The following is a 27,996-nucleotide window of genomic DNA, read 5'->3' on the forward strand; positions in this document are numbered from 1 at the left end:
GTAGCATCACATGGAAATACTCAAGTAAACAACAAGTACCTCAACAATGTACTTGAGTAAATGTACTTAATTACTCTCCACCGCTGTCTCGGGATGATTTAATATTATTTTCCCGAAGATAGAAACCTTGATGAGCTTATTTTCGGTTTGTAGGCAGCTTCCTCTTTCTGGAGCTGCCACGGTTTCTTTCCTGTGAAGCTGGATATCACATGTGCCGCTGGGCGTGTGTTAGCTTACACAGGGGTCCGTCTAATAACTGGACCAACTCTCACTGACCACTCAGTGTGTGCGAACAAGTCAGCCCCAAACCACACACAGAGAGAAATGACGTGAACACACCTTTATTTAATAAGCACTTATGTAAACACTGCTGACAATAAGTAGCTGTTATTGAGGTAGTCGACTTGCTATCGGTTATTTCTAGCAAAGTTCCAGATAATAGCCAAATCCTTGAAGATAAAACGTTGGCTAACGTCAGCAGTCGGTCCTGTGCTGAGTTAAAGTTGGCAGATGATGTTCATACACTTTAATAAAACACCTGTATCCGTGTCTCGGGAGCTGGTCGGTTAGATACGTCACATAATCTACGTGTCTTCTGGTTATTAAGTGGTTCGTTAGCTAGCCGTATCCACGCCGCGCTTCGCACAGCGCGTCACACCAAACTCCGTTTCAAACTGCTCAGATTTAAGGTGACGTTGGTTGTGGGCCAAGTTTAATTCAAGTTTAAACATTATTCAAGGCCATAATGTGTTTTTACAGAATATTCTGGTAAATTCGGCGCGTAGATACAGACAGAAACTGTCCTTCCAGACACGGAAACCACCTCACTTTCACCTCCTGCAGTCTGACGCTCACTGACGTTATTTACGTTAGTGAGACAATAATGTTGGAATACCGAGCAAAACAGTCTTAAAAGTTAATTTTTTATTCTATTATGTGCTGTTAGATTGAGTTCATGTATACAGACTAGAAGAGTGTCCCGTACACTCATAATGTTTAGGTTGAATTAAAGTAGCGCTGCGTTAAATTAGCAGATTTCTGAATGGAGTCTGGTGTGTTATTCTCTCAGCGGGGCTCGTCTCGGAGTTAACGGTGTGTTCAGTAACTATGGATGTCAGGACCCGCTCCGGCCCGGAGAGGCGGCACCGCAGCCCGGCGGGCCTGTCCGGCTCCCCGCCCGGCCCTGTCCGGCTCCCCGCCCGGGTCAGCACCCGCTCCGGCCCGGAGAAGCGGCTCCGCTCAGGTGAGTCCGGCTTACCTGCCGCGTCACAGACTTTCCCCTTCGTGTCTGTCTGGCCCCTCAAGCGCTGTTTTCTCTTCCGCCCTAACGTGTCGTTTCCCAGCCTGCTGGTGTTTGTTTTGTCGTTATCCACCGGAGGACCGGACTGCAGGATGCGCATTTGCGCACTGTAACAGGAACAGCATCACAGGCGACTTCTTCTACGTTTACTTTTAATTTTTCTTCTTCTTCGTGTTTATCACAGGTCGCAAACCAGCGTGAAGGTGCACACCGCCATCTGCTGCTCCAGAGTGTAGATTCACGACATTAATACTGAGGTTTTATTTAAAGATCCCTCCTCATATGTCTGACAGACCTGTCAACTCTCCCGTTATTCCCGGGTTTCTCCCGCTGTGTGTTTTCCCGGTAAATCTCTCGTATTTCCCTCTTTATTATATAGTTAGTATACAGTATACAGACTGTAGTGGAGAAGAAACGCACATAAATTCGGTTTATCCATCTATCTAATTCTGAAACATCATGATTGCAAACTTTCATCACTTTAGCTCAGACACCTTATTTTTTTCCCCCAACTCTCATTCATTCCCGCCCTACTCTGCCTCTGATTGGCTAAGTGGTACTCGCTGCCCTCCAGGCGTCTTGTGATTGGATGTAAATTGCCATTACGTCACATGCACGACAGCTGTTAAAGTGATCAATACACTGTAAAAAAAAAAAAAAAAAAGTTATTTCACATAAATTTACTGTATTATTTTACAGTTTTTTTGTTTTTTCTACATTAAGTGTAAATGCCATAAAAACACAGTAAATTAAACAGCAATAAACACAGGAAGACGATGATGAAATAATAGTGTGTAGATTAAAAAAAAACAGTATTTCACAGAGAATCACTTCATAATGAAAAACAATCAAACATCGTCAGTCTTCATTTTAAAAGCTGCTATAAATGAAGGTTATCAATTTATTAATAGAGAACATTTAACAACGAACAGCTGATCAAAGTGTTTTACAGAGACTGAGACATTCAATAAAACACAGACATAGTTATGAGGATCGAGAGGAAAATTAATAACAGTGATGAATAAAATAAGTCAAAATGTGATCAGCAGCACAGAGAACGAATGATCAATAGATAAACAGATTGACCTTCATGTCTTCATGATGATGATTAAAAGTTAATTCTTACTTTATAATATCATTTAGTTAAAAAATCTTTCAGACTTCAACATGTTTGAACTCTTATAATAAAACAAACAGGAAGCAAAGTCCAGCTGATCTTTAAAGGAAAGTTTCACAAAACAAGTTTTAAACCAACAGTCAGTGTTTTTCTTGCTGTAATCAGAGAGATGAATGCAGACAGTTACAGAGTTTAAGGGACCAGTTCCCCAGTGTTCCCAGTGTTCCCAGTGTGTTAAACCAGCAGTCAGGTGTCTGTAATCATTCCTCCTGTTCATACTGACCATTAGAAGATCCCTTCATGATGACCTTATAATGGAAGTGATGGAGGACAAAATCCACAGTCCTCCTTCTGTGCAAACATGTATTTAAAGTTTATCTGAAGCTAATATGAAGCTTCAGCGTCCAAATGAGTGAAATCAAGTAGATATCTTTCAACGTTACAGTCTTTTTAGTGCCAAAGTTCCTCTTTTTGTTACTATACTTCCACCTGCAGCTCAACAGGGAAACACTGTCCGAGGAAACACAAAGAGAAGAAGAAGAAGCTTCACACAGACTTTTAAATGCATTGAAAGCACATTTGAAGGATCTTTTAATATCCAGTATGAACAGGAGGAATGATTACAGACACCTGACTGCTGGTTTAACACACTGGGAACACTGGGAACACTGGGGAAGTGGTCCTTTAAACTCTGTAACTGTCTGCATTCATCTCTCCAGACCAGCAGGAGGCGCCGAGGATTCATCATCAGACTTTACTGCACTGGAGCTGAACTGGAAATAAACATAAATCCCAGTATAGATTAAAAGAAAAAAGAGAAATGTACATATTTGATTGATCTTTGATTGATTTTCATGCAATGAGATGAAACAATTGGATAAACCAACATTTACAACAGCTGAAGTCTCTTATAGTTTTGGGAAACAGAACATCTTCCTCTCATCAGCTGCAGGTCTCTGTACACGGCAGTAGAAATGATTGGTTGATTAATTGATTAATCAAATGAGAGAAAATGAATCTCCGACATCATCTGCCTCCAGCTTCTTCCTGATAAACTCTCAGACTAAACAAGACATTTGAAGACATCGCCATGGACTCATATTCATATATATTATATTATTTATATTCTTATGTATGTTCTTATATTTTATAGACAAAACAAATAATTGATTTAATGAGAAAATGATGTGCAGATTAATCGATAATGAAAGTATTGTTAACTCTTTTCCTGTATGTGGTTCTGAGTGAAACGTGAACATCTGTTGGATTATGATGAAGGTTTGATCACATGTTCATGATTGATCAGAGGATCAATTATAACTTTGATCCCGACTGTTCATGTGAAGACATCCAATCACAGCTCAAATAAATCAATAAATCAATACACAGAAAGAAGAATCGTCATTTTTTCTCTGTTAGCAGCTTCTGATACCTGAATATTTACTGGTTTCCAGTTTTCCACAATAATAAAACCTCAACATGTTAAAAAACATCTGAAAATGTTTTATCACCAACGAGCTCAATAGAAACGAAAACTATTAAAGTCTTCAGACAGAGTCCCTCTTCAAGACCAGGACCAGGACCGGGACCGGGACCAGGACCAAGACCAGGACCAGGACCGGGACCAGGACCGGGACCAGGACCAAGACAGGGACCAGGACCAAGACCAAGACCAGGACCAGGACCAGGACCGGGACCAGGACAGGGACTGGGACCGGGACCAAGATCAGGACCAGGACCGGGACCAGGACCAAGACCGGGACCAGGACCGGGACCAGGACTGGCACCAGGACTGGCACCAGGACTGGCACCAAGACCAGGACCAAGACCGGGACCAGGACCAGGACCGGGACCGGGACTAGGACCAGGACCAGGACCAAGACCGGGACCGGGACCAGGACCAGGACCAGGACTGGCACCAGGACTGGCACCAAGACCAGGACCAAGACCGGGACCAGGACCAGGACCGGGACCGGGACCAGGACCAGGACCAGGACCAAGACCAAGACCGGGACCAGGACCAGGATCAGGACTGGGACTAGGACCAGGACCAGCACCAAGACCAGGACCAGGACCAGGACGGGGACCGGGACCAGGACCAGGACCAGGACCAGGACCAAGACCAAGACCAGGACCAGGACCAGGACCAGGACCAGGACCGGGACCGGGACCAGGACCGGGACCAGGACTGGCACCAAGACCGGGACCAGGACCGGGACCAGGACCGGGACCGGGACCAGGACCAGGACCAGGACCAGGACCAGCAGCTGGAGGATGGAGGACCTGTGAAGGACATTCACAGCTGTTCTAGATTCAGTTTGTTTACAACCAGGACCAGGACCGGGACCAGGACCGGGACCAAGACCGGGACCGGGACCGGGACCAAGACAGGGACTGGGACCGGGACCAAGATCAGGACCGGGACCAGGACCAGGACCAGGACCAGGACCAGGACCAGGACCAAGACCGGGACCAGGACCGGGACCAGGACTGGCACCAGGACTGGCACCAGGACTGGCACCAAGACCAGGACCAAGACCGGGACCAGGACCAGGACCGGGACCGGGACCAAGAGGAGGATGGGGGACCTGTGAAGGACGTTCACAGCTGTTCTAGATTCAGTTAATTTTAGTTTTTCTAGTTTTTATTGAGTTTAAACAGTTTAACGTCTCCGTCAGTGATGAAATGTTACTGTAAGTATTACAAGTACAAGTACAGAAGTATTATTTGCAAAAAGTACTTAAAGTATCAGAAGTAAAAGTACTCATCATGCAGACTGTTATGATATCACTGTTTGTTTTTATCAATAACAAACACATGTAAGAACATTTTTATGTCAACTTTCACTTTATTTACTTGCATTGATGCAGAAAAGCTGTGAGCAGATATTTAATTGATCCTTTTATAAAATAAATGAGACATATTTCTTCAGTTTTTGGTAACCTGAACTTATTTTAATCCGCAGTCATTTCACCTTTAAACCATTAACAGTTATTTACTTTTCAATAAAAGCTGAAGGTTGTTTGTTGAGCAGTTTATTAGGAACAGCTGTTCCGTCTAATCAATGCAATGACATCACTTCTACTGTTATGAAGCTTCATGTATGCTAATTAGGTGGACAAAATATTAGGAACACCAAAGTACAGATTTCCACTGGTTTAACGTGATTCTTCCTGTTTCTCTTCTTCTTCTTGGTCTCTCATGAAGGTCTGATTCACTCGTCTCCTCCGATCAGCTGATGATGAAACGTGTCTGCTGCTGGAAGCATTGATCTGATCATTGATCCAGAGGAACTCTCGGTCTCCTGTCCTGGTTTCGGGTCCTCATGAGATCCACTTTCATCACAGCGTTTGATGGTTTTTGTGACGGCACTTGAAGAAACTTTCTGGGTTTTTTTGTAGTTCTCCAGATTGACTGACCTTCATGTCTTAAATTAATGATGGACGTGGTTTGTCTTTGCTTATCTGAGTGGATCTTGTCATGATACGGATCATTACAGTAGTGGAACAGAGCTGTTTGCTGTGTACTAACACGACCTCGACTCAAAAGACCTGAAGGCATCAAGGCAAACAGAATCTAAAATATGAAATATTTTGATTTGTTTACATGATTGCATATGTGTTATTGTCTAGTTCTGATGTCTTCAGTTGTTGTTTTACAATGTAGAAAATAGTAAAAATAAAGAAAAATCCTCCTGCTGGAACTAAACCTGTAAACTCTCTACTATACCCTGATGCTCATCATGAGCCGATCTCTGAGGGGCTTTAGGACCATGAGGACGAAATCTCTGCTGCTATTCACCATGTACACGCGCGCGCACACACACACACCTCCTCTGTATTCAGCACATGCCTCCTCCTCCGTGTAAAAACCCTCTCAGTCAGTAAACTTATAGCAGCGGATGTCCTCTCTCTCTCTCTCTCTCTCTCTCTCTCTCTCTTTCTCTACCCTCCTCTTCCTCCTCCTCCTCCTCCTCCTCCTCAGCTTCTTCTCCATCTCTTCTCTGCAGGAGAATCATCCTCCGACCAGACGGACACCTGCCTGTCCGCCTGCCTCTCCTCTCGTTCGGCTCTTCTGTCCTCTTAAAGCAGCTCCGGACCTTCACCGAGACCTTCTGGGCTCTCTACGCGGCACAGAGCGCACTGAGGGCGGCTGAAGGACGGAGGAGGTGTCGGTGTGAAGCCTGGATGGACGGATGGACGGATGGATGCAGAGTTTCATGTCTCACCTTGGGAGGTGAGCGTGCGCGCGTGCGCGTGAGTATTTATGTGTATGTGTGTGTGTGTGTGTGTGTTATGTCCGCTCGTGATCACACGACATCACCGGGATGACGTCAGAGACGGTGACACTGTCGGTATTCAGGTTGACAGCAGAGCTTTGATGAGATTTGACCAAACACACATATAGACTATATTTATATTTACAGGCTGTACATCTCTCTCTCTCTCTCTCTCTCTCTCTCTCTCTCTCACTCTCTCTCTCTCTGTCTCTCTCTCTATATCTCTCTCTGTGTGTGTGTGTGTGTGTGTGTGTGTGTGTATTTGGGGGGATTTCTAGGCGGCTTTGAAGCTCAGCTTTATTATTAATGTGCATGGATTATTTTATTTGGATGAATATGAGCTGCAGGTCGTTTTAGACACAAACAGGACGAGTCACTACAGGAATATTACACAAATATCATAAATACATCAATAAACTCTGTTATAATAAACCATAAACATCCTAAACATGAATTAAAACAATCCAACTAAACTAAAATATTACTGACTGTAGGAATATTATTATAGAGTTATGATAGTGTGGGGATGATGTCATGTGATATTTATTCACCATATTTTAATATTCTGTTTTTGTTTTTTGTGGTTTCTTTAAAAACATATTTTATGCACTTTGTGTGAAACGTGCTATAAATAAAATGAATTATTATTATAATAATAAAAACAACATATGATCACTTATAGAATATAATTACTATTAATCGATGAACTGTGACATTCAAATATTGTTATATGTATTTATTAGTGATCAAAACAAACAATATAATAAACCATAATAATATCACACTCTGCACGATGAATACTGTCAGTAGATTTTGCTGATAATACTTCTGTATTTAAATAATGATTATATTATAGGAACATCATAAAGAATGAAAGTAAAAACACAGTTTAACTTCTTATATCAACAGAATATTATTTAGATTAATAAACGATGTATTGATCAGGTTTCAGATTCATCTTCATCATTACATCTCTGTAGTTATACAACATTTATAGGTATTAATATATTATATTATATAACTGAACCACAGACCTGCGTTTATTAATAACTATAAAGTAAAGTATATTTATTTATAGAAGCCTCAGTGAGCTTCAGGCAGGTGCATCTACAGGAAGTGTAAGGAGCCCTTTAGTAAACCCTCCTCAGCTCTCTGGTGGAGGATTTGGGACTCTTCATGAGGACTCAGTTTTATGTATCTGCAGCCTTATTGTTGCGTAACTCCATCAGGTCCTTTATGTTCCCGCCGTGGTTCTCGATTCAATAAAAACTCTTTTAGTAATTTAGAGTTTTTTTTCCCTCCGAGCTCCACGTCTGTAGAATAATCGACCTCTGCAGGTTCAGGAGGATCTGTGGAGACTTTCAGATTCAGCCTGAAAACTTCTTCAGCGGCTGAGAAGCACGAAGCCGTCAGCTGTCAGGTTTATCTGATCTCTGCTGAAAGCGTTCAGAGACTCTCTGCACTGCGTTTATGATCCTCATGTTGTTTCGTTTGTTTGTTCTGTGTTTTATTGTCAGGACGGTTTATTAATATATTCATAAAAATACTCGTCTGTGTTCAACATGAACACGAAATCAAACATAAATATATTTAAATAATCAAATAACAACACAGACATAATTATAAAGATCAGCAGCAAAATATATAAATACTGTAAATATACTAAGAGGTTTCATGATGTATCGGTACTGATGATAACTGTGATATTAAAAAAATGAAATACTGATATCATGTAAATAATCCAGCCCCAGTTGAACCTCACTGATATTTATATACACAACATATAACTGACTGTTACCTAATACAGATCTCTGTCAGACCACCTGGTTCAGACTAACCAGCTGAATATTGATCGTTGTCTCTTTAAATATTGTTATTAAATCATGTCAGTGACTCGTGGCTGCAGGTCTTCTCTGTTCTTTATCTGTTTTACTGTTTTTGTGTCTCAGGAGAGTTCAGCCTGCGATGCCTGACCCCTGACCTCTGACCTCTGACCCCTCTGAGACACCTCTGCAGAGAAGGAGGAGGAGGTGCGACCAGTGGAGCTCTGAGGAGGGATGGAGGGAGGAGGAGAGGAGGCTGAAACTTACTCTGGACTGAGGAGAGCCTCACCGAGTGGAGGAGGAGGAAGAGGAGGAGGAGGAGAAGTCTGCAGACAAAATGGCCTCATCAACACCCGCAGCCAGGGGGCGGAGCCTCGAGAGGCGCTGCAGTCGATGTACTCTGCTCCTCAGTATCAGGGTCGTGTGGTGGTGAGCGCCCCCCCTCAGCAGGAGCTCGGCGGGTGGAGCGGAGGAGGAGGAGGTGGGGGTCCTCCTCAGCTCCTGAACCCCAGCGCGCTCCTCCTCCACCAGGCGGCGGACCCCCACCTCAGACCCGCCCCCAGCCTCCTGCTGTGCCCAGAGAGCATCCTGCGGGCGTGGGGGGAGGCCGGGGTCAGCGACTGCTGCGAGACCACCTTCATTGAGGGCCTCGCTCCGGATGTCTCCTCCTGCTCCTCCTCCTCTGCCGCCGCCGCCGCCGCCGCTGCTGCGACCACGAAGGAGGCGGCGCTGCTGTTTGCTGACGGGAAGTTTCTGGACTTTTCCAGAGAGGATGCAAAGATTCACACGCTGTCGTACGACATCGACGATGACGATGAGTTCCAGGAGCTCGAGGTAAGAACGGAGAGTCATCAGAGAGTGATCGGTGATCAGTCATCAATGCATGATTATCTTTGATTAGTGAAACAGCTCCACCCACTGCGAACGTCCACCAGATGCTGCTGTGATGAGAGAGATGAAGTCATGACATCACTTCCTGTTTATCTTCTCCCTTCAGCATTTCTGAAAACATGACGCGCGTTGCTGGATTTTATCTTCCATATTCTCAGATCTGCAGCTGCTGTCAGACATTTAAGCAAGCAAAGTTTATTTATAAAGCACCTTTCACAAACACCCCTTACAAAGTGCTTCGCAGTCAAAGAAATAAAATAAAATAAAACCAGAATAAAGAAAAGCAAAGACACCAGATAAAATACACAAGTGGAGCAGATAAAATGGACAAGCTAAGATAAAATAGCACATGTCTGAACAAATGGGTTTTTAGCTGCTTTTTAAAGGAGTCTATATTATCCAAGAACCTTAAGCTTGTTGGAAGATTGTTCCAAAGTTTAGGGGGCTGCTGACTGGAAGGCATGATCCCCCCGGGTCTTAAAATGTGTATGAGGTTGACTTAGAAAGCCCCCGGGTGGAGGATCTAAGAGCTCGACTAGTGGTGTAGGGGTGCAGAAGGTCACTAATGTACTGTGGAGCCATGTAGGGCTGCTATAAGTGAGCACCAACATTTTAAAATGAATTCTAAAATTTTACTGGGAGCCAGCGCAGTGAGATTAAAGTAGGAGTTGTATGTGACCATCTGTTGGATCGTGTTAAAAGCCGAGCAGCAGCATTTTGGACAGTTTGTAAACGTTGTATGGAAGATTTGTGAAGACAAGTAAAAAAAAGAAAGAGAGTTACACCTTTTCAAACCTTCAAACCTTTTTTTCCCTCCAAATATAACTTTTAACTTTAACATATATTCATAAATAACTTTCTCTCGACATCTCACAAAATGTTCTCAAAAAAAGGAAGTTTTTTTTTTTCTTGCAATATTACAATTTTTTTCTCAAAATGTTATTTTCTTGAAATGAACCACACAAACTAAATTTAACCTATTTTGGAGTTTTTACACTGAAACACTATTTCTATAGTGACACGTATGTCGCTGCTCCACAGTCTGATCTATCCAGTGACACCTTGGTTGGGGCTCGTAGTGATGATGAGTCTCAGCAGCTCCTCTCGGCTTTACGGAGCTTTATAGTGAGTTTCAGCTCGTTCTGGTTCACTCTCAGCGTCTCGTAGAGCAGCTGGTCAACATGGCGGCAGAAATGTGTCGGTTGTTTTTGTTGTTTTTGTGCTGGTGGGTCATGTGATCAAAACTCTGCCTCCAGTGATCAAAAGCTCCAAATGGTACCTTTAATGTAAACAAGGAGCTCACACACACACACTGTTTAAAGCCCACAGTTTCCATGGTAACGCTGTAGTGATGTCGTGTTCAGAGTATTGAGGTGGTGTTTATTACCGTAACTCGCTGAAATAGCTCCTCCATCACAGAGAGGAAGTGATGTCATACATTTCTGCTGTAGTTCAGCTGCTCCACCCTCCGTCCTGCGTCCTGCGTCCTCCAACCTTCCATCGTCCAGCTCTCTTCTCCATCCTCCACCTTTCAGCTCCTTTCTCTGCCCCTCCAGTCTCTTCTCCACCTTCTCCTCTCTCAATGTCTATCCTCCATCTTCATCCTTCTTCACCCTCCACCTTCTTTCCTCTGTCCTAACCTGTCCCAATCCTCCACCCTTCTCCTTCTGTTGTCCATCATCCACCCTCCAGCTTTGTTCTCCACCCCTTCATCTTCCCTTTTCCATCCACAGCCGTAAAGCTCCACCTTCTTTCTTTACTCTGTTATCCATCCTCCACCTTCCGGCTTTCACTCTCTGTCCTCCAACCTTCTTTCTGTCAACCTGCTCTTCTTCATGGTGTATCCTCCACCCTCTGTCCTTCACTCTCCACCTTCCACCTACCTAACCCTAACCCATCCCAATCCTCCACCTTCCACCCTCTGCTGTCCATCATCCTCCAGCTCTGCTCTCCACCCTTCATCCTCCATTGTTCACCCTCGTTCCTTCATTCTCCACATTCCAGCTTTCCTCTGTCCTCCAACCTTCCTTCTGTCCAACCCACTGTTCTTCATAGTCTGTCCTCCATCTTCCTGCACCCTCCACCCTCCATCTTTACCCCTCATTCTCCACCCTCCACTGTCCCGTCTTCCCTCCATCTTCCATCCTTCAACCTCCCCTTTTGTCCTCCTGTTGTCCTCCATCTTCCTGCATTCTCCACCCTCCACCCTTTGTCCTCCACCTTTCATCCCTCACTCTATTTTCTCTTTCCTCCACCCTTGATCCCAATCCTTCACCCTCCACCTTCATTCTCCACTCTTCACTCTAACCCTCCATCTTTCTTCTGTCCTCCACCCTGCATTGTCCAGCTTCCACCCTCCACCTTTCACCCCTCACTCTATTTTCTCTTCGTCCATCCCAATCCTTCACCCAACCGTATATATATCCTCCACCTTCCACCTTCCACTGTCTTCATCCATCCTCTAGCTCTGTTCACCACCCTCCACCTTCCATCCTCCATTCTTCACCCTCTTTCCTCCGCCTTCCACTCTATTTTAACTGTCCTCCACCTTTGATCCCTCCACCTTCAGCATTGATTCTCCACTGTCCAGCCTCCACCCTCGTTCCTCCGTCCTCCAACCTCCTTTATCTGCCCTCCATCCTTCATCTTTACCTCCATTCTCCACCCTCTGTCCTCTCACCATCCCAATCTTTCTCCTAATATCCTCCACTCTCCACCTTCTGTGGTCTATTATCCATCCTGCAGCTCTGTTCTCCACCCTCCGACTTAAACCTCCACCTTCCAGCTTCCACCCTCTTTCCTCTGTCCTTCATCCTTCACCTTCTACCCTCCATCATTCACCTTTTTTTCCTCCAGCCTCCATATTTCCTCCATTCTCTACTCTCCTCCTTCCTTTGTCCTCCACTCATCCACCGTCCACTCTCCCTCCACCTTCTCCATGATCTTTACCTCCATCTTTACCTCCATCCTTCATTCTCCACCCTCTGTCCTTCATCCTCCACTCCTCTCTTTTTTCTCTCTCTGAATCCTCTCCCCTCCTCCTCCTCTGTCTGAGTGGCTCGTGTTCAGCCTCCAGCAGCTGAATAACACACATCTTGAATTCTGATGTCGACCTGCTTCATCAAAGCTCAGAGCTGAGAGGAGGAGGAGGAGGAGGAGGAGGAGGAGGAGTGGATGTTTCAAAGGAAGAATATGGTGGAGATTAAGAAATGAAATGATAGAAGAAGAGCAGAGAAATGAGATTGTTTTACTGGAAGATTCATGAGATAGACAGACAGAATTTCCAGAAAATGATCAATATATAAAATGTAGTGAATGTTTGTTTCCATCCGCTGTGTGAATATCAGCAGATAAACAGCAGGTGGCGCTAATTCTCCAGTCGGCGCCGTTAAACCGCTGCAGAATAAGAAGAAACAGCAAGATGACGTCATTAAAAGAGCGACAGTCAAAGCTCAAACGATGGAAAACATGATGGAAATATGACGTTTCTGTATCGATGTGAGGAAGGTTACAGCCTCCTCATCATCATCGCTCCACACAGATCTGATGTTTTCAGCTCTTCACTGACATTCAAGTCACATGATTCATTTATTCACTCTGAGCTGCTGTTACTCTTCTCCTCTTAGAGATTGTTTCTAATTTTCCGCGTTTCCGCTCAGTTTTATTGATGCACAAATTGAAAATGACAATAAAAACAGATGGATGGAAACACATCCAGGCTGTAGATCGATAGGAAGATAAAGTAGAAATACTTACTAGAGCTCCTAATGTGGATTAATCCGCCACTGAAAATAGTCCCCAACAGATGCACTATTTCCTCCTGAGCTGATTTTATTTATTTATAGTTAAAAATCCTCTTCAACTAAACTTTATATGCAGTTATTATTTATAGCGTTATAACAGAAATGGAGTTAATTTATATCAAATGTACCAAAATGACAAATGCTCCCAACTTCCCCATCACCCCGGGTGATGACTCTTTAATTTCTAACACAAGTTTTAATTACTTTTTGTTTTAAAGAGTGTTAAATTGAATAAATATATTGTTTTAGGGTAATGAAGCGCTGTTTCTTACTGGTAAATTTACATTTATGGATGTGAATATTTGGCCAAAAATAATAATAAGATTCATCATGTACAAGTGTTTTCCTGTGTATTATTATCCAGAAGACCAAACAACACATTCTTACAGAGCAAAATAAAACTTTCATCAATATTTTCAGAAATGAAAACACATTTCGTAGGTTTGGCAGGAAATTCTTCACAATTACAGTTTCTGGACATAAACATCAGTGTCTCTCTTAGATTTTTTTTTTTTAACATAGCTTCTAGCTGGATAGAATTTATGAATGAGTTTAAAAGAAATTTCCTTAACTTTATTGGTAATTAAGTATTTATTTTTATTTTATTTTATTACTTTATTTGACAGGGACAGTGCACATTAATAACATTTCTGAAAATATGCCAGAGTTAGCCAGAAAGGCTAATTTTCATCTGTAGTCCCTGGGCAGATACACAAATATTAAGAAAAGCGGTGAAAATACAATCAACAATAAAAGTGGCGCCAATACAAACGAGCTCTGCATGGAGACAAGAAAGACACACAAAATCAACAATAGCATGACAACGATCAACAAATAGGATGACAGCACAAGCCTTGTTTTTTAAAAGGTCTTTATTGAATTTCACAACAAATAACAATATAACATATAAAGTACATAAAGTGCCAAAGTGCAAAACATCCATAAAGTGCACAGAGTTCAGGGATGAAGTGTCAATTCATAAGTATTATGATGTCGCTGTCGGTTGTATTATCATAGCACATCTTGTTTTCATACAGCAACACAATAACTATAATTATCTGTATCAGTTCTGTGTTTGGATGGCAGTTTATCTTCCATAATACAATACATGACAGATTTATGGCATAAATCAAAATGTGCACCAAGCACTCTCAGTTCATCCCAGACTTCCTGAGCTCTGCAACAGTCAGTTAGAAGATGCTGCTGTTTCTCATCATTGTTGCAGTAAATCATTGGACATCATTTTGTTGTGACGCAACAGCTCTAACAGGAAGTCTCAGGCCTTCCTCCATCACATATATGAATTGATTCTGATATGAAATCGCATATAGGAATGTAGAGCTCTTATAGATCTGCTGTTATTATGTTGGAGATAATTGTTGGACATTAACCTTTGGATGATATTTAAACAGCAAACAGACTCCAGAGAATGTTGGACCAAAGACTTCTGCATAAACATCAGGTGTTACAGAGATATTATATTCTGACAGAAACTCTTCATTAGTACAGAGTAGCTAAGAGTGACGGAAGTGTGCAGTGATTGGTCGAACACACGAGTCAATGCAGCACCGGCTACCATTTAACAATACAGACAAATAGACCGACAGTGAAGTTCAGGCTTTATTCAACTTATATGTGACGGCCAGCGGCTCCTTGTATACTTACCAACATATAAATTAAATACTGGTAATATAACGTTATATAACTGAAAAAGCACAGAATGGGTTGCTTGCTCTAACAACCAACATCAGTCCGTTAGAAAGCTAATTGCGACATTAAAAACAGAGTAAATTAAGTAAAGTTGTAGCTTCTTAACTAACAAGCTAGTCAACAGTCTGGGTTTTGTAAAGACCTAGAAGCTAACTCCAGGCTAGTTGGACTGACTTTAACTGGATTAATGGTTTTACATCAAACTTCACAAACTGTCCAGTACTTTCTGTGCTGAGAGAAAACATCTCCTAAACCCCAAACAATGATGTCTTTACTTTAAGGAAATGCTTGACATATTTTGTTTAGCTTAGCTTAGCTTAGCACAAAGACTGGGAACAGAATGGAAGAACTCCACGTCTGTCACATTGACATGTTGTGGGTTTAGTTTCGTGAAGGTTTTCAATGTTTTGGCTGTGTGTTTTTCAGAGGAAGGATGTTTTATAATCCATCTAATCGAGTGATCTGATCCCCGCATCCATCCGCTTGTGACTCAGTGACTTTCCAGCAGAATAAGATTAGCGAGCTGCGGCTCTCTCAACGACACATTTGGCCGCTTAACAGCCAATCGCTTTAGAGACGATTAGCTGAGAACGCGGTGATTTTGTTGGTAAAGTCTGGTTTAATCTACTCTGTCGCTCTAATACCAGACACAGAGAGAGATTACTGTAAGAGTACAAACCTGCTCTCACTAACATACATGTTTGAGGTGAAATTAGAGCTGGGCGATGTGGACAAAATCAAATATCACGATATTATGACCAAATACCTCAATATTGATATTGTGATGATGACTATTGGTGCTTTCATAAAATATTTACAGGTAACAGGTTACATTAGGGTCCTTGTAATAAGCAATAGTTAATATGTGATAAGGCCCTTGTTAACTGTTAATAAGTGCATAATAAATTATGTATTAATTTTAATAAAGCAACAAGATTTAACAATGACAATAATAGGTAAATTAGTTCAATAATGTGTTTGTAGTGCTAAACAATTACAAGAAACTCATAAGGCTTTTATTAAGCAACCTATAAACTGTTAACTGTTTTTGATAAATAATCATCAGCAATGTGGATATAATAACTAAGTGGTTAAAGGCAGATAATAGAACAGTCACAACAGTCTCACTTTATGCAGCCTTTAAAACCAGGAAAAGACAACAATTATCACCAAATCTAAGACGATATCTAGCCTCATATCAGGATATCAGTATAATATCGACAGTGTTGGGGATCAGTTAACTACATGTAATTCAATTACTAGTTTAACTACAATTTGCAGTATTTGGATGATACTTCATTCAAATCTAATGAGCTTTTTCAGTAGTTTCTTCTTTGGGTCATATTCACAGTATTCTCATGATGTTTTTCGCCATATAACATAATATAATATGATACAACGCCACAGCTCGTTGGCTGCGGTTATCATTTAATGACAATCACCTGCTGTTTGATATAAATCACACGTGGTTTGCGACCAAGATGTCTGTGATCGAATACTATGAATTTCCCTGGAAATTTATCATTTTTTATATTCCACCCAAGCAGGAAGCTCCGGGTCTGGAAAGTGACGCTAATATGGAGACCTGCATTCTCTCTAACGGCCAGCAGGGGGCGACTCTACAGGCTCCAGAAAGAAGTCTGATTATATGGAAGTCTATGAGAAAATGAGCCTACTTCTCTCTTGATTTATTACCTCAGTAAACACTTTCCTAATGAGTTTACGGTGTCAATCACTAGTTTCAAGTCTTCTTCAATACAGCATGATGTTCATTTTGTAAATTATGGTTCCACTTACAGTAAAATAGATGATAAAGCAGCGTATGCCTTAGTCGCTACCACGGCGATGAGTGAGGGGCTGTATTAAGACCTTGGGGAGCTCCTCCCCAGCTCCACGCTCTCTTCCAAATATGGTCACTTCTCATCACGTCTGGATCCAAAAAACCAAGATGGCGACGGTCAAAATGCAAACTCAATGCTTCAAACCGGGAGTCCACAAGCCAGTGGGTGACGTCACCGTGGCTACGTCTGTTATTTACAGTCTGTTACAGTCTATGGCGTCAGTTCAGTTGTGCCTCTGTGTAACAATATGAGATTACAGACTCAGATTGTGATCATTTCCTGTGATGTAGTTGGATGAACTACTTTTTAAAGTAGTCTTAGCTTTACAAGTTACACTTTTAAGATGTAGTTGAACTACTTTTCATTCTGAATTAATTTGGTAAACTACAGTTTTAAAGTAGTTTCCCCAACACTGAATATCGATATATTACCCTGTAGGTGAAATATACATCAGAATGTTGAAGCTGTTGTTTCCAGTGGTGGAAGTACATTTACTGAAGTACAGTTTTGAGGTACTTGTACTTTACTTGAGTATTTCCATGTGATGCTACTTTCTACATTTCAGAGGGAAATATTGTACTTTCTACTCCACTACATTTATTTGACAGGTTTAGCTACTTTTCAGATGAAGATTTGACACAAATAATAGACACAAATTCTTATGCATAGTGTATTATGTACAAGTTAAGGTACATTTAGCTGATAATACCTTTGTAACATTTTGAATTTAGAACTTTTTGAGTATTGTTAGATGACGGTATTTCTACTTTTACTTAAGTAAAGGATCTGAGTACTTCTTCCATCGCTGGCTGTTTCTTTGCTTCACAACCTGGCAGGAAGTTTTCCTTTGAATCTGCTGAATGTGATGATATGATGTGACAGTAACACATATATCTGTTCATTTATGCAAAGATCCAGAGGTCAAAAACTCATTTTCATTCAACAGATTGTACACATCATTGTGAAATAGAAATAATGCAATATGTGTCTACATCACTGCCAATAAAGAGAAATAAAAATCTGTTACTAAATGCGTAATACACTGTGATGATCATAAACATATGAACACAGTGATGCTTCTAAAAAGCATCAAAGATGTTTGGTAGCATCTATCAGAGCTTATCATGTACTTCAATATGTTACAAAAATTAAATTGTTTTCTGTGGCAATATAAATATTATGAAGTCATTTAGTGAGTACAGTATATGTGTACTCAAGTACTACTTAAGTACATTTCTGAGTTAATTGTCCTTTACTTTAGTATTTCTGATACTTCATCACAAAGGCAAAAAATTGTACATTTCTACTCCAGATAAAACTGAGACAGATGTGTCCTCCCAACACATTATTAAAAATAGTGATAACGTGATCAATACGATACGATCAACTCTCAGTTCTTTTAAAACAAGGCTGAAGACTTTTCTTTGATTCATATCTCTCACTGTAACCTTTTATCTCCTATTTAAGTTTTAGCTTATTTTTAGTTTCTATTCAACTCTTTTGAATTGTATTTAAATGTCTTTCTATAATATTTTCTTTTACATTTTGTCTTGATGCATTTTATGTTTAATGTAAAGCAGTTTGTATGTCTGCTGGTTTTTGTGTGTGTGATGGATAGAAGAGACTGTCGGTGTTCCAGGAATATAAGATTTGGAGCATTAGTGATGTCAGGAGAGACAAACTCCAAGAATATGAACTTGTTTCCGTATTTTTCTGTTATTGTTCTTTATTGCTTGTCCTTACTTTGATTTGGGGATGTAAACAGGAAGCATAATGTTGCCATGGATTCAGTGTCTTCTCTGTGGGCTACAACCTGAGAACTGTTTGTTCACATTTAGTCAAATAGTCTCCATTGAAGTCGTGTGAATCAGCTGTTAGCAGCTGCTGTTTGCAGTGTAACATGATGTTCTGACAACTATCACTGATCACTGTGATGTTTTCTCAGGCAGGTTCTGCAGAAACTTCTCCAATTAATCAGATTTATGGAGGTTTATTTGTGATGCACATTAGAGATGATGATGATGATGATGATATTATCAGGGAGTTTAAGTCACACTAAATTAAAGAATATGTGAATGATGCTTCATGTTTCTCCCTCTCATTAAAATTAGCTACAGTAGATCTGTTTATGCATCAATAATAATAATCTAATGATCTAATATTCAGTAATGTTTTAATGTGGAATGAAGCTGTAAATATTGGAGAATGTGGTTCATGGATGGATCTGACTCCAGGATGACAGTGTTGATGCAGTTGTTTAATTGAAAACACACCTGAGTGAGCTCGCAGGCTGCATGAAACAATCAGTAAACTCGCCTGCGTGTGTGTGTGTTTCATCAGAGTGACTACTCCAGCGAATCAGAGAGCGAGGACGCCTTCCTGCTGATGCCTCCCAGAGATCACCTGGGCCTCAGCGTCTTCTCCATGCTCTGCTGCTTCTGGCCACTTGGCATCGCCGCCTTCTACCTGTCGCATGAGGTAAGGACACGCCCACACAGCTGACCTGACACACCTGACCTGTCAGTTCAGACAGAGCTGAAGTCACGTCTGTATTATCTGATTGGTATCAGGTGTCTCATTCATGCTTCACAAAGTTTCTCTGATTCAGACTTGATCACAGTAAGTTGATCTACTCAGACGTACTGAGTCATACAGACTACTACTGGGAATTATTACCAAATACCAGTACCAGTACCAGCAGTAATACTACCAGTAGTTTGAGTAGATTAGCAGTAATAGTATCAGTACCAGTACCACCAGCAGCAGTAATACCACCAGTAGTTTGAGTAGATTAGCAGTAGTAGTACCAGTACCAGTACCAGCAGCAGCAGTAATACCACCAGTAGTTTGAGTAGATTAGCAGTAGTAGTACCAGTACCAGTACCAGCAGCAGTGATACTACCAGTAGTTTGAGTAGATTAGCAGTGGTAGTATCAGTACCAGTACCAGCAGCAGCAGTAATACCACCAGTAGTTTGAGTAGATTAGCAGTAGTAGTACCGGTACCAGTACCAACAGCAGTAATATTACCAGTAGTTTGAGTAGATTAGCAGTAGTAGTACCAGTACCAGCACCAGCACCAGCAGCAGCAGTAATACTACCAGTAGTTTGAGTAGATTAGCAGTAGTAGTACCAGTACCAGCACCAGCAGTAGTAATACTACCAGTAGTTTGAGTAGATTAGCAGTAATAGTATCAGTACCAGTACCAGCAGCAGCAGTAATACCACCAGTAGTTTGAGTAGATTAGCAGTAATAGTATCAGTACCAGCACCAGCAGTAGTAATACTACCAGTAGTTTGAGTAGATTAGCAGTAGTAGTACCAGTACCAGTACCAGCAGCAGCAGTAATACCACCAGTAGTTTGAGTAGATTAGCAGTAGTAGTACCAGTACCAGCACCAGCAGTAGTAATACTACCAGTAGTTTGAGTAGATTAGCAGTAGTAGTACCAGTACCAGTACCAGCAGCAGCAGTAATACCACCAGTAGTTTGAGTAGATTAGCAGCAGTACTACCAGTACCAGCACCAGCAGTAGTAATACTACCAGTAGTTTGAGTAGATTAGCAGTAGTAGTACCAGTACCAGCACCAGCACCAGCAGCAGCAGTAATACTACCAGTAGTTTGAGTAGATTAGCAGTAGTAGTACCAGTACCACCACCAGCAGTAGTAATACTACCAGTAGTTTGAGTAGATTAGCAATAGTAGTACCAGTACCAGCACCAGCAGTAGTAATACTACCAGTAGTTTGAGTAGATTAGCAGTAGTAGTACCAGTACCAGTACTAGCAGCAGCAGTAATACCACCAGTAGTTTGAGTAGATTAGCAGTAGTACTACCAGTACCAGCACCAGCAGTAGTAATACTACCAGTAGTTTGAGTAGATTAGCAGTAGTAGTACCAGTACCAGCACCAGCACCAGCAGCAGCAGTAATACTACCAGTAGTTTGAGTAGATTAGCAGTAGTAGTACCAGTACCACCACCAGCAGTAGTAATACTACCAGTAGTTTGAGTAGATTAGCAATAGTAGTACCAGTACCAGCACCAGCAGCAGTGATACTACCAGTAGTTTGAGTAGATTAGCAGTAGTAGTACCAGTACCACCACCAGCAGTAGTAATACTACCAGTAGTTTGAGTAGATTAGCAGTAATAGTATCAGTACCAGTACCAGCAGCAGCAGTAATACCACCAGTAGTTTGAGTAGATTAGCAGTAGTAGTACCAGTACCAGTACCAACAGCAGTAATATTACCAGTAGTTTGAGTAGATTAGCAATAGTAGTACCAGTACCAGCACCAGCAGCAGTGATACTACCAGTAGTTTGAGTAGATTAGCAGTAGTAGTACCAGTACCAGTACCAACAGCAGTAATATTACCAGTAGTTTGAGTAGATTAGCAGTAGTACTACCAGTACCAGTACCAGTACTAGCAGCAGTAGTAATACCACCAGTAGTTTGAGTAGATTAGCAGTAGTAGTATCAGTACCAGTACCAGCAGCAGCAGTTGTGTACTGCTGTGTCAGCAGTACTTTAGCAGCGTATCACAGTGTTGTGTATCAGCTGGTACAGGCAGGGTTCGGTAAGACAGGATGAGAAGGCTGCTGTGATGTATGTTGACCAAAACATGTCAGATACATTTCATACATAACACATAATATATATACATTTAACATTTTATTAAGACTGGGTGAACTGTGATAACGTGGAAAAGTGGTATAATATGGCCTCTTTAAAGTGTGTGTGTGTGTACATGTTAAGGTGTGTGTGTGTGTTCAGACTGCAGATGAGCTGCTGCAGTCTCTTCTTCTTCTCTTTCTGTTTTTGGAACATTAACACAAAGCTGCTCCTACACGCCGACAGAATAAACCTTATATAACCGATCTGCACTCAGCCGCATGAGGAGGAGGAGGAGGAGGAGGAAGACCACTCTATCTGTCTGACCGTCTGTTTATTTGTTTATCTGTCTGTCTGTCCTGCGGATAATTTGTTGATATTTCTTACGTATAAATGAGGGTAACTCGTCGGGGCTTCAGGTCGTCTGGTTACATATTTGAAATGTTGTTTGTTCTGGAAACAAGATTCAACATGAAAAATTTAAGAAACTTTATTTTCTGTCACATAATAACAGAAATTCCTCTTTAACAAAGGAAGACAAACATAACAATAAGAAAGTAGAAACAGTAAAAAGTGACAGTAAAACAAACCTTGAATCAATGACTTAATTAATTGATCTGATAATAAATGTTTTCAGTTATTTCTTCACTATAAAATCATCAAATGTTTCCTGTTTCTATCTTTGAGTCTCTTTGAGGGTTTTGGACTGCGGCTGTTTCAGGGAACTTTGTCCATATTTTATGCACAAATCAATAAATATATATATATATATATATTTAAAATAGCTGTTTAATAATCAATACAGATTACAGTTTTGCCAAAAAAGTAAATAGATTTGTTGCATTTTATCGCTTATCAACTGTTTTTATTTGTTCCAGGTCAGAGCAGACACATACTACTCTCTAGTTTGATATCTGGGGAAAGTTTGGATAAACATATACGGTATTGATCTGTGTGGTGTTGATTGACAGCTGACAGCTGTGTGAGTTGTTTGGACGACAGGGAATCTGGAGAAATCTGACTGTGATGATGAAAATGTAGAATTTTTTAAATGGAGGTTTTTATTGTGCACAGAGAGGTTTTATTTTTTTATGAAATGTTCATCCTGTTGTTGTGTGGTGGTGGTAGCTGATCTGCTGCATGTGTTGTGGATGTTGTTTCCATGGCAACTCCACACCTACAGCTCCAAAAGAAACACGTCCGGTTGCCAGTGGCAACGCTTCCCACACTGAAATCCATCGCTGAACAGAACAGAAAGCTCTGCAGCAGCTGGAGGAGGAGAGAGAGTTTAATAAAAGCAGAGAGGAGGTGAGTCATGCTAAAGGAACAGTTCACCCAAAAACAGGAAAACATGGTCACATGGTCCCAATAGAGACTCACACTGTAAACGTCAAACAAACCTCAGCGTGTTTCCAGTGAATCTGATGATCTCAGACATGAACAGACTCCACTGGTGCTGAAGACGCATCAGAATATATTTCTACTGATAAAGAATGAAGACAAACATGCAGAGAGGACGATAAAAAGCATCAGATCTATGCTGCAGATAAACCAGAAGATACACAATTAACACTGAAACTGTGCAGATTCTCATGCAGCTGCGTCAGAGAGGAGCTCGGCCAGATGTACTAATTCAATAAATGTCTTGAATGCAAAAGCAGCTGCCAATAATAACAATAATAATAATAATTGTTATTGTTTATTTATAAAACATCTATCATGCCTTCATGTAGCAAAAAAAAAATCACAAAAATAATTAAAAACAAAGTGAAGTCTGTCACCAGCACAGTTTACCGTCAGGATGTTTTACCATCAGGATACTTTATGTCAGGATACTTTACCATCAGGATACTTTACCGTCAAGATACTTTATGTCAGGATACTTTACCATCAGGATACTTAACTGTCAGGGTACTTTACCGTCAGGATACTTTATGTCAGGATACTTTACCATCAGGATACTTTACTGTCAGGGTTATTTACTGTCAGGATACTTTACTGTCAGGGTACTTTACTGTCAGGATACTTTACTGTCAGGATACTTTACCGTCAGGATACTTTACTGTCAGGACACTTTACTGTCAGGATACTTTACCGTCAGGATACTTTACCGTCAGGATACTTTACCGTCAGGATACTTTACTGTCAGGATACTTTACTGTCAGGATACTTTACCGTCAGGATACTTTACTGTCAGGATACTTTACCATCAGGATACTTAACTGTCAGGGTACTTTACCATCAGGATACTTTACCATCAGGATACTTAACTGTCAGGGTACTTTACCGTCAGGATACTTTACCATCAGGATACTTTACCGTCAGGATACTTTACTGTCAGGATACTTTTACTGTCAGGATACTTTACCGTCAGGATACTTAACTGTCAGGATACTTTACCGTCAGGATACTTAACTGTCAGGGTACTTAACTGTCAGGGTACTTTACCATCAGGATACTTTACTGTCAGGGTACTTTACCGTCAGGATACTTTACTGTCAGGATACTTTACCGTCAGGATACTTAACTGTCAGGGTACTTTACTGTCAGGATACTTTACTGTCAGGATACTTTACCGTCAGGATACTTTACCATCAGGATACTTTACTGTCAGGGCAGTTAGGACCTGACAACATCCTGACAGTAAACTGTTGGTGGTGGACTGAAACAATCTGTTTTTGTTGGCCAGCGTAGATAATCTGACTGAATGCTTCTAGAATGCAGCAACACACACACACACACACACAGTTATGTAACTCAGGCTCTTCTCTACTCAGATCTACAAGGATGCTGTTCTTTATTCAGCAGGAGCCTCATTGTCCTTGAATGGACCAATCACAGAAGACCCCGCCCCTTTTGGGCCCTGATTGGCTGACGTCAGAGATGTGACTGAGCGTTTGATACGTTTGAAATTGTAATTAAATCTTACTGGAAGTGAAGCTGTAATTACAGTGAGCCGTTTCCTGCCAACAAGCCTGTTAATCATGTTTACACGTTAATTGAGCTTGTTAAGAGACTCAAATACACCTGCAGAGCTCAGTTACAGACTTTATTTGCTGTCACACATCAGCTCACAACACACACAGACTTATGTTGAAGTGGCTCCTACTTCAGCTCAGTGATCATGTTAACCAGCAACTTTGAACACACCACCAGCCAATCACAGCAGAGCAGAGGAGAACTCTAACGAGAGTCTGCTGCTCGTTAGAGAACTTTACAAGGGATTTTGGTGATCTGTTGGTGTTTTGTGTGTTTATTTACTTAAACTATATATTTGAGGTTCCTTCAATTTGATTATGAAGGAACCTCAGTGACGTGGGGAGCTGAAGTCATGACATCACTTCCTGTCTAGCCTTTGTTCCACTAGCTTCTGTAACTCAGAATAAAGTGTGTTCCAGGTGTATATTTATATTCTGGGGCTCTACTGGAATATCTTCACATGATTTCCAGTTAAAAACTCCTTATTTATCTTCTATTGGTCCTTTATGCAGCCCCTCAGTTCAGCCTCTGTCTGAAACAGGCCGTTTTAGCTCCTGTCTCTTTAAGGCCCCGCCTCCTGATGAGCCCAGCCAAGGCTACAGAAGAGATGGATGAATAAGCATGTGTGACAAGCAGACATATTTTCAGAAAGAAAGTCGTAATAATATAAGAAAGAAGTTGTGATATTATATGAAAAATTGGGAATATTACAAGCAAAAAAGTCATAATATTACGAGAAAAAGTCAGAACTTTGTTTTTTCTTCTTTCCTATCCCTTTAATCATCTCACCACCCCTCAGATTTATCTGCTGACCCTCTGGAGGGGCCCGACCCCTAGGTTGGGAACCACGGGACTAAACTAGCTAACTGTATATAAAGTAGTGTAAACTAGCTCCACCTCCAGCAGCTACAACAGTAACATGCTGCTCTAACACTGATGCTTCACTATTAATAATCTAATGATGTCATATATAATAATATATCAGTCAGAGGGACCAAACCACTACTTTTACTGCAATACTTTAACTACATCAAGCTCATAATACTTATGTACTTTTACTGCAATACTTTAACTACATCAAGCTCATAATACTTATGTACTTTTACTGTAGGAGGATTTTTCATGCAGGACTTTTACTTGTAATGTAGTATTTTTGCATTGTTGTATTGGCACTTTTACTGCAGTAACGTATCTGAGTATTTTTCTTTCATCACAGCTGAAATCCTTGTATGAAGGTCTGTCAGTGTCGTGTTGTTGCAGATCTTCTGGATCGGGAGGTTCGGAGGGTTAAAGCTGGTCTCAGATCAGCAGCAGTTGTTTTATATGCGTCAGGTCGTCGCAGCAGCCTGAGGTCTGAAACTAAACAGGATGTTTTTCCTCCTGATCACATCAACATGATTAAAAAGCGATTAAAGAGCAGAGAGACTGATGTGTTCTTCCTCTGCTCTCTAATCGGCTTTCTTCTTCTTCTTCAGCCTGATGTGAAGTTACAGTCACTCCACCTGGTTTCAGGCTGATGTTATCAGTGTGTGTCTGTGTGTTATCAGAGCAGTGAGGATGGGGGGGCTGTTGTGGGTGGGTGTGATGTGCTGTTGTATGTAGCTTTGTATTTAGTATTATGTGTCCTGTGTGTTTTTTGCTTTGTTTGTTATTGTGCTGTTAAATGTTTTAATTGTAAGAGACTGAAGATGAAAATGAGCTTGAAGTTAAATGTGGTGCAGTGCATCAAATGTTAACATTTATGTTTCTCACTGTACATGGTTCCATTAAATACAATACGACAACATGTCCTCCTCACTTTTACACTTTCAATTTGACTTTACTCACTAAAAATGTCCTCTGACTGTTCAGCACTTTGTTCTCAACAACCATCAGATTCTGTTCAGACATTGATGATTGTGATGGCCGCACTTGCAGCCACACAGCCATTTTGAAGTTTGTATCCCAGCTGGCACTCATACTTTGGTTTCTTTTACATTCGTAGTTAATTCTTTCCTCAGTTAGCTAATTTAATTACATTTCACATGACATACAAATAAATAACAACACACTGGATTTTGTTTCATACATCATACTCATTTTATTTTACAGTTTGGCAGTACATTAGTTTCTATTTGTAGCGTGCACATTTGGTTAACTTTTGTACAGTCATTAGTTTAACTTCTAATTTTCCTTTTTTTGAGTTACCAGTGTTGGGGTGCTGCTCCTGGAGGACATCTGGCCAGGCCTGGGCAAAGGATGTGCACCAGGACATGGAATGGTTAAATACAGGAAGTGGCCAATTGGGTCATACCAAGTCCTGCCACCTCATAGGGGGGGAACTGTTTATTTCAAGTTTAGTCATATTGTTTGTTTCTCTTTATTGAATGTTTAGTTGGGTATTTTTGGTTTAGTTGATTTAGTTGAGTTAACCTGTGTTGGGGGGGAATTCTGTTGTTTATTGCTTAGTTGGTAGTGGTTGTCATTTGTTAGTTACCCCTCTTCTGTTATGGTCTGATCGGCCAGTATATATGTTCCCCTTAGTGTTCATTTAGGAAGGTCTGTTAGTAGGGTAAAATAAAAACACTCTTTTTTGAAACCACCTGAGTCTCCTTTGTCTGCCAGCTCTGTCCCTTACAATGATCCTCAGAGGACTAACATGTCATTGTTGTTTGTTTCTGATGATGCCCCCCCCCCCCCCCCCCCCCCCCCCCCCCACCCCACCCCCGCCCCTCCCCAGACCAATAAGGCGGTGTCTAAAGGCGACTTCCACCTGGCGAGCTCCAGTTCGAGGCGGGCTCTCTTCCTGGCTGTGCTGTCAATCACCATCGGGACGGGTATCTATGTGGGCGTGGCTGTGGCGCTCATCGCCTACCTGTCCAAGAACCACCACTGGTAGAGGGAAATCACCCATCAGCCACTGGGAGCATGATGTTTACGTTCAGCTGCAGTCCGGCTCTCAGGTGAGCGTTTCCTCAGCAGACAGCGTTCAACACAAACACGCGCCGTGTTTGTACAGGAAGTGCCCGCTGTCAGCAGGTGACTCTGGAACCTGAAACCTTTAAACCAATCAGATCACAGGATCTCTGCGAGGATTTTTAAAGTCTGATGGGATCCAGTTTCCTGTGAAGGACAGTTTCAGTTTGATTTTCTTTATTTCCATCAATTTAATGTTAAATCAGACAAAATCTGTTTTAAAATGAAAGATTTTACATTTTATTATCTGGTAAATCAAAATTTGAGCCTGTGACAGACAAAAATGTATAACTGTAAATATTATTTTAAATATTTTTTAAAATATCTTTTGTAATATTTAAGGCTGAAACTAACTATTGTTTTCACTGTCAATTAATCTATTGTTTTAACCAATTAATCAATTTATCGTTGAAAATTGTCCCTCACAGTTTCTCAGTCTTCAAATGCAACTGTAGATGGATTTTTCACGCAGGACTTTTACTTGTAATGTAGTATTTTTACATTGCAGTATTGGTACTTTTACTGCAGTAAAGTATCTGAATATTTCTTCCACTACAGAACATTTCCTACATGATGGCAGCTCAAAGTTACATAAAGCAGTAAAAGATTGAAAAAGAAGCATAAAACCATTAAAATGCAAATGAAAGGAACAGACACACAAAGACAAGAAATAAACTTAGCACAAAAA

At 41.2% G+C, this 27,996-nt stretch overlaps 2 protein-coding genes across 4 annotated transcripts in view; one reads left to right on the forward strand and one right to left on the reverse strand.

Annotated features, from left to right (window-relative positions):
* The window catches only part of LOC122996585 (cullin-9), a 50,840-nt gene extending 49,383 nt beyond the window's left edge, over window positions 1-1,457 (reverse strand). For 2 of the 3 annotated variants that reach the window (XM_044372106.1, XM_044372105.1), the window contains exon 1: window positions 1,259-1,456. In XM_044372106.1, coding sequence (XP_044228041.1) covers window positions 1,259-1,400 — 142 coding nt within the window. In that variant the 5' untranslated portion in view covers window positions 1,401-1,456. Of the gene's footprint in view, window positions 1-1,258 lie in introns of all 3 variants that reach the window. The other variant, XM_044372104.1, reaches the window with a different exon arrangement.
* Window positions 46-27,984, forward strand: LOC122996644 (synapse differentiation-inducing gene protein 1). Its single transcript, XM_044372241.1, has 6 exons — window positions 46-689; window positions 1,070-1,243; window positions 5,625-6,673; window positions 8,646-9,353; window positions 19,105-19,242; window positions 27,073-27,984. Exons 4-6 carry the CDS (start codon window positions 8,754-8,756, stop codon window positions 27,229-27,231), a joined length of 897 nt encoding a protein of 298 aa, XP_044228176.1. The 5' UTR covers window positions 46-689; window positions 1,070-1,243; window positions 5,625-6,673; window positions 8,646-8,753; the 3' UTR covers window positions 27,232-27,984.
* The last annotated feature ends 12 nt before the right edge of the window (window positions 27,985-27,996 follow it).

Source organism: Thunnus albacares, chromosome 14 (genome assembly GCF_914725855.1).
Source record: "Thunnus albacares chromosome 14, fThuAlb1.1, whole genome shotgun sequence".
In the NCBI taxonomy this organism is placed as follows: Eukaryota; Metazoa; Chordata; class Actinopteri; order Scombriformes; family Scombridae; genus Thunnus; species Thunnus albacares.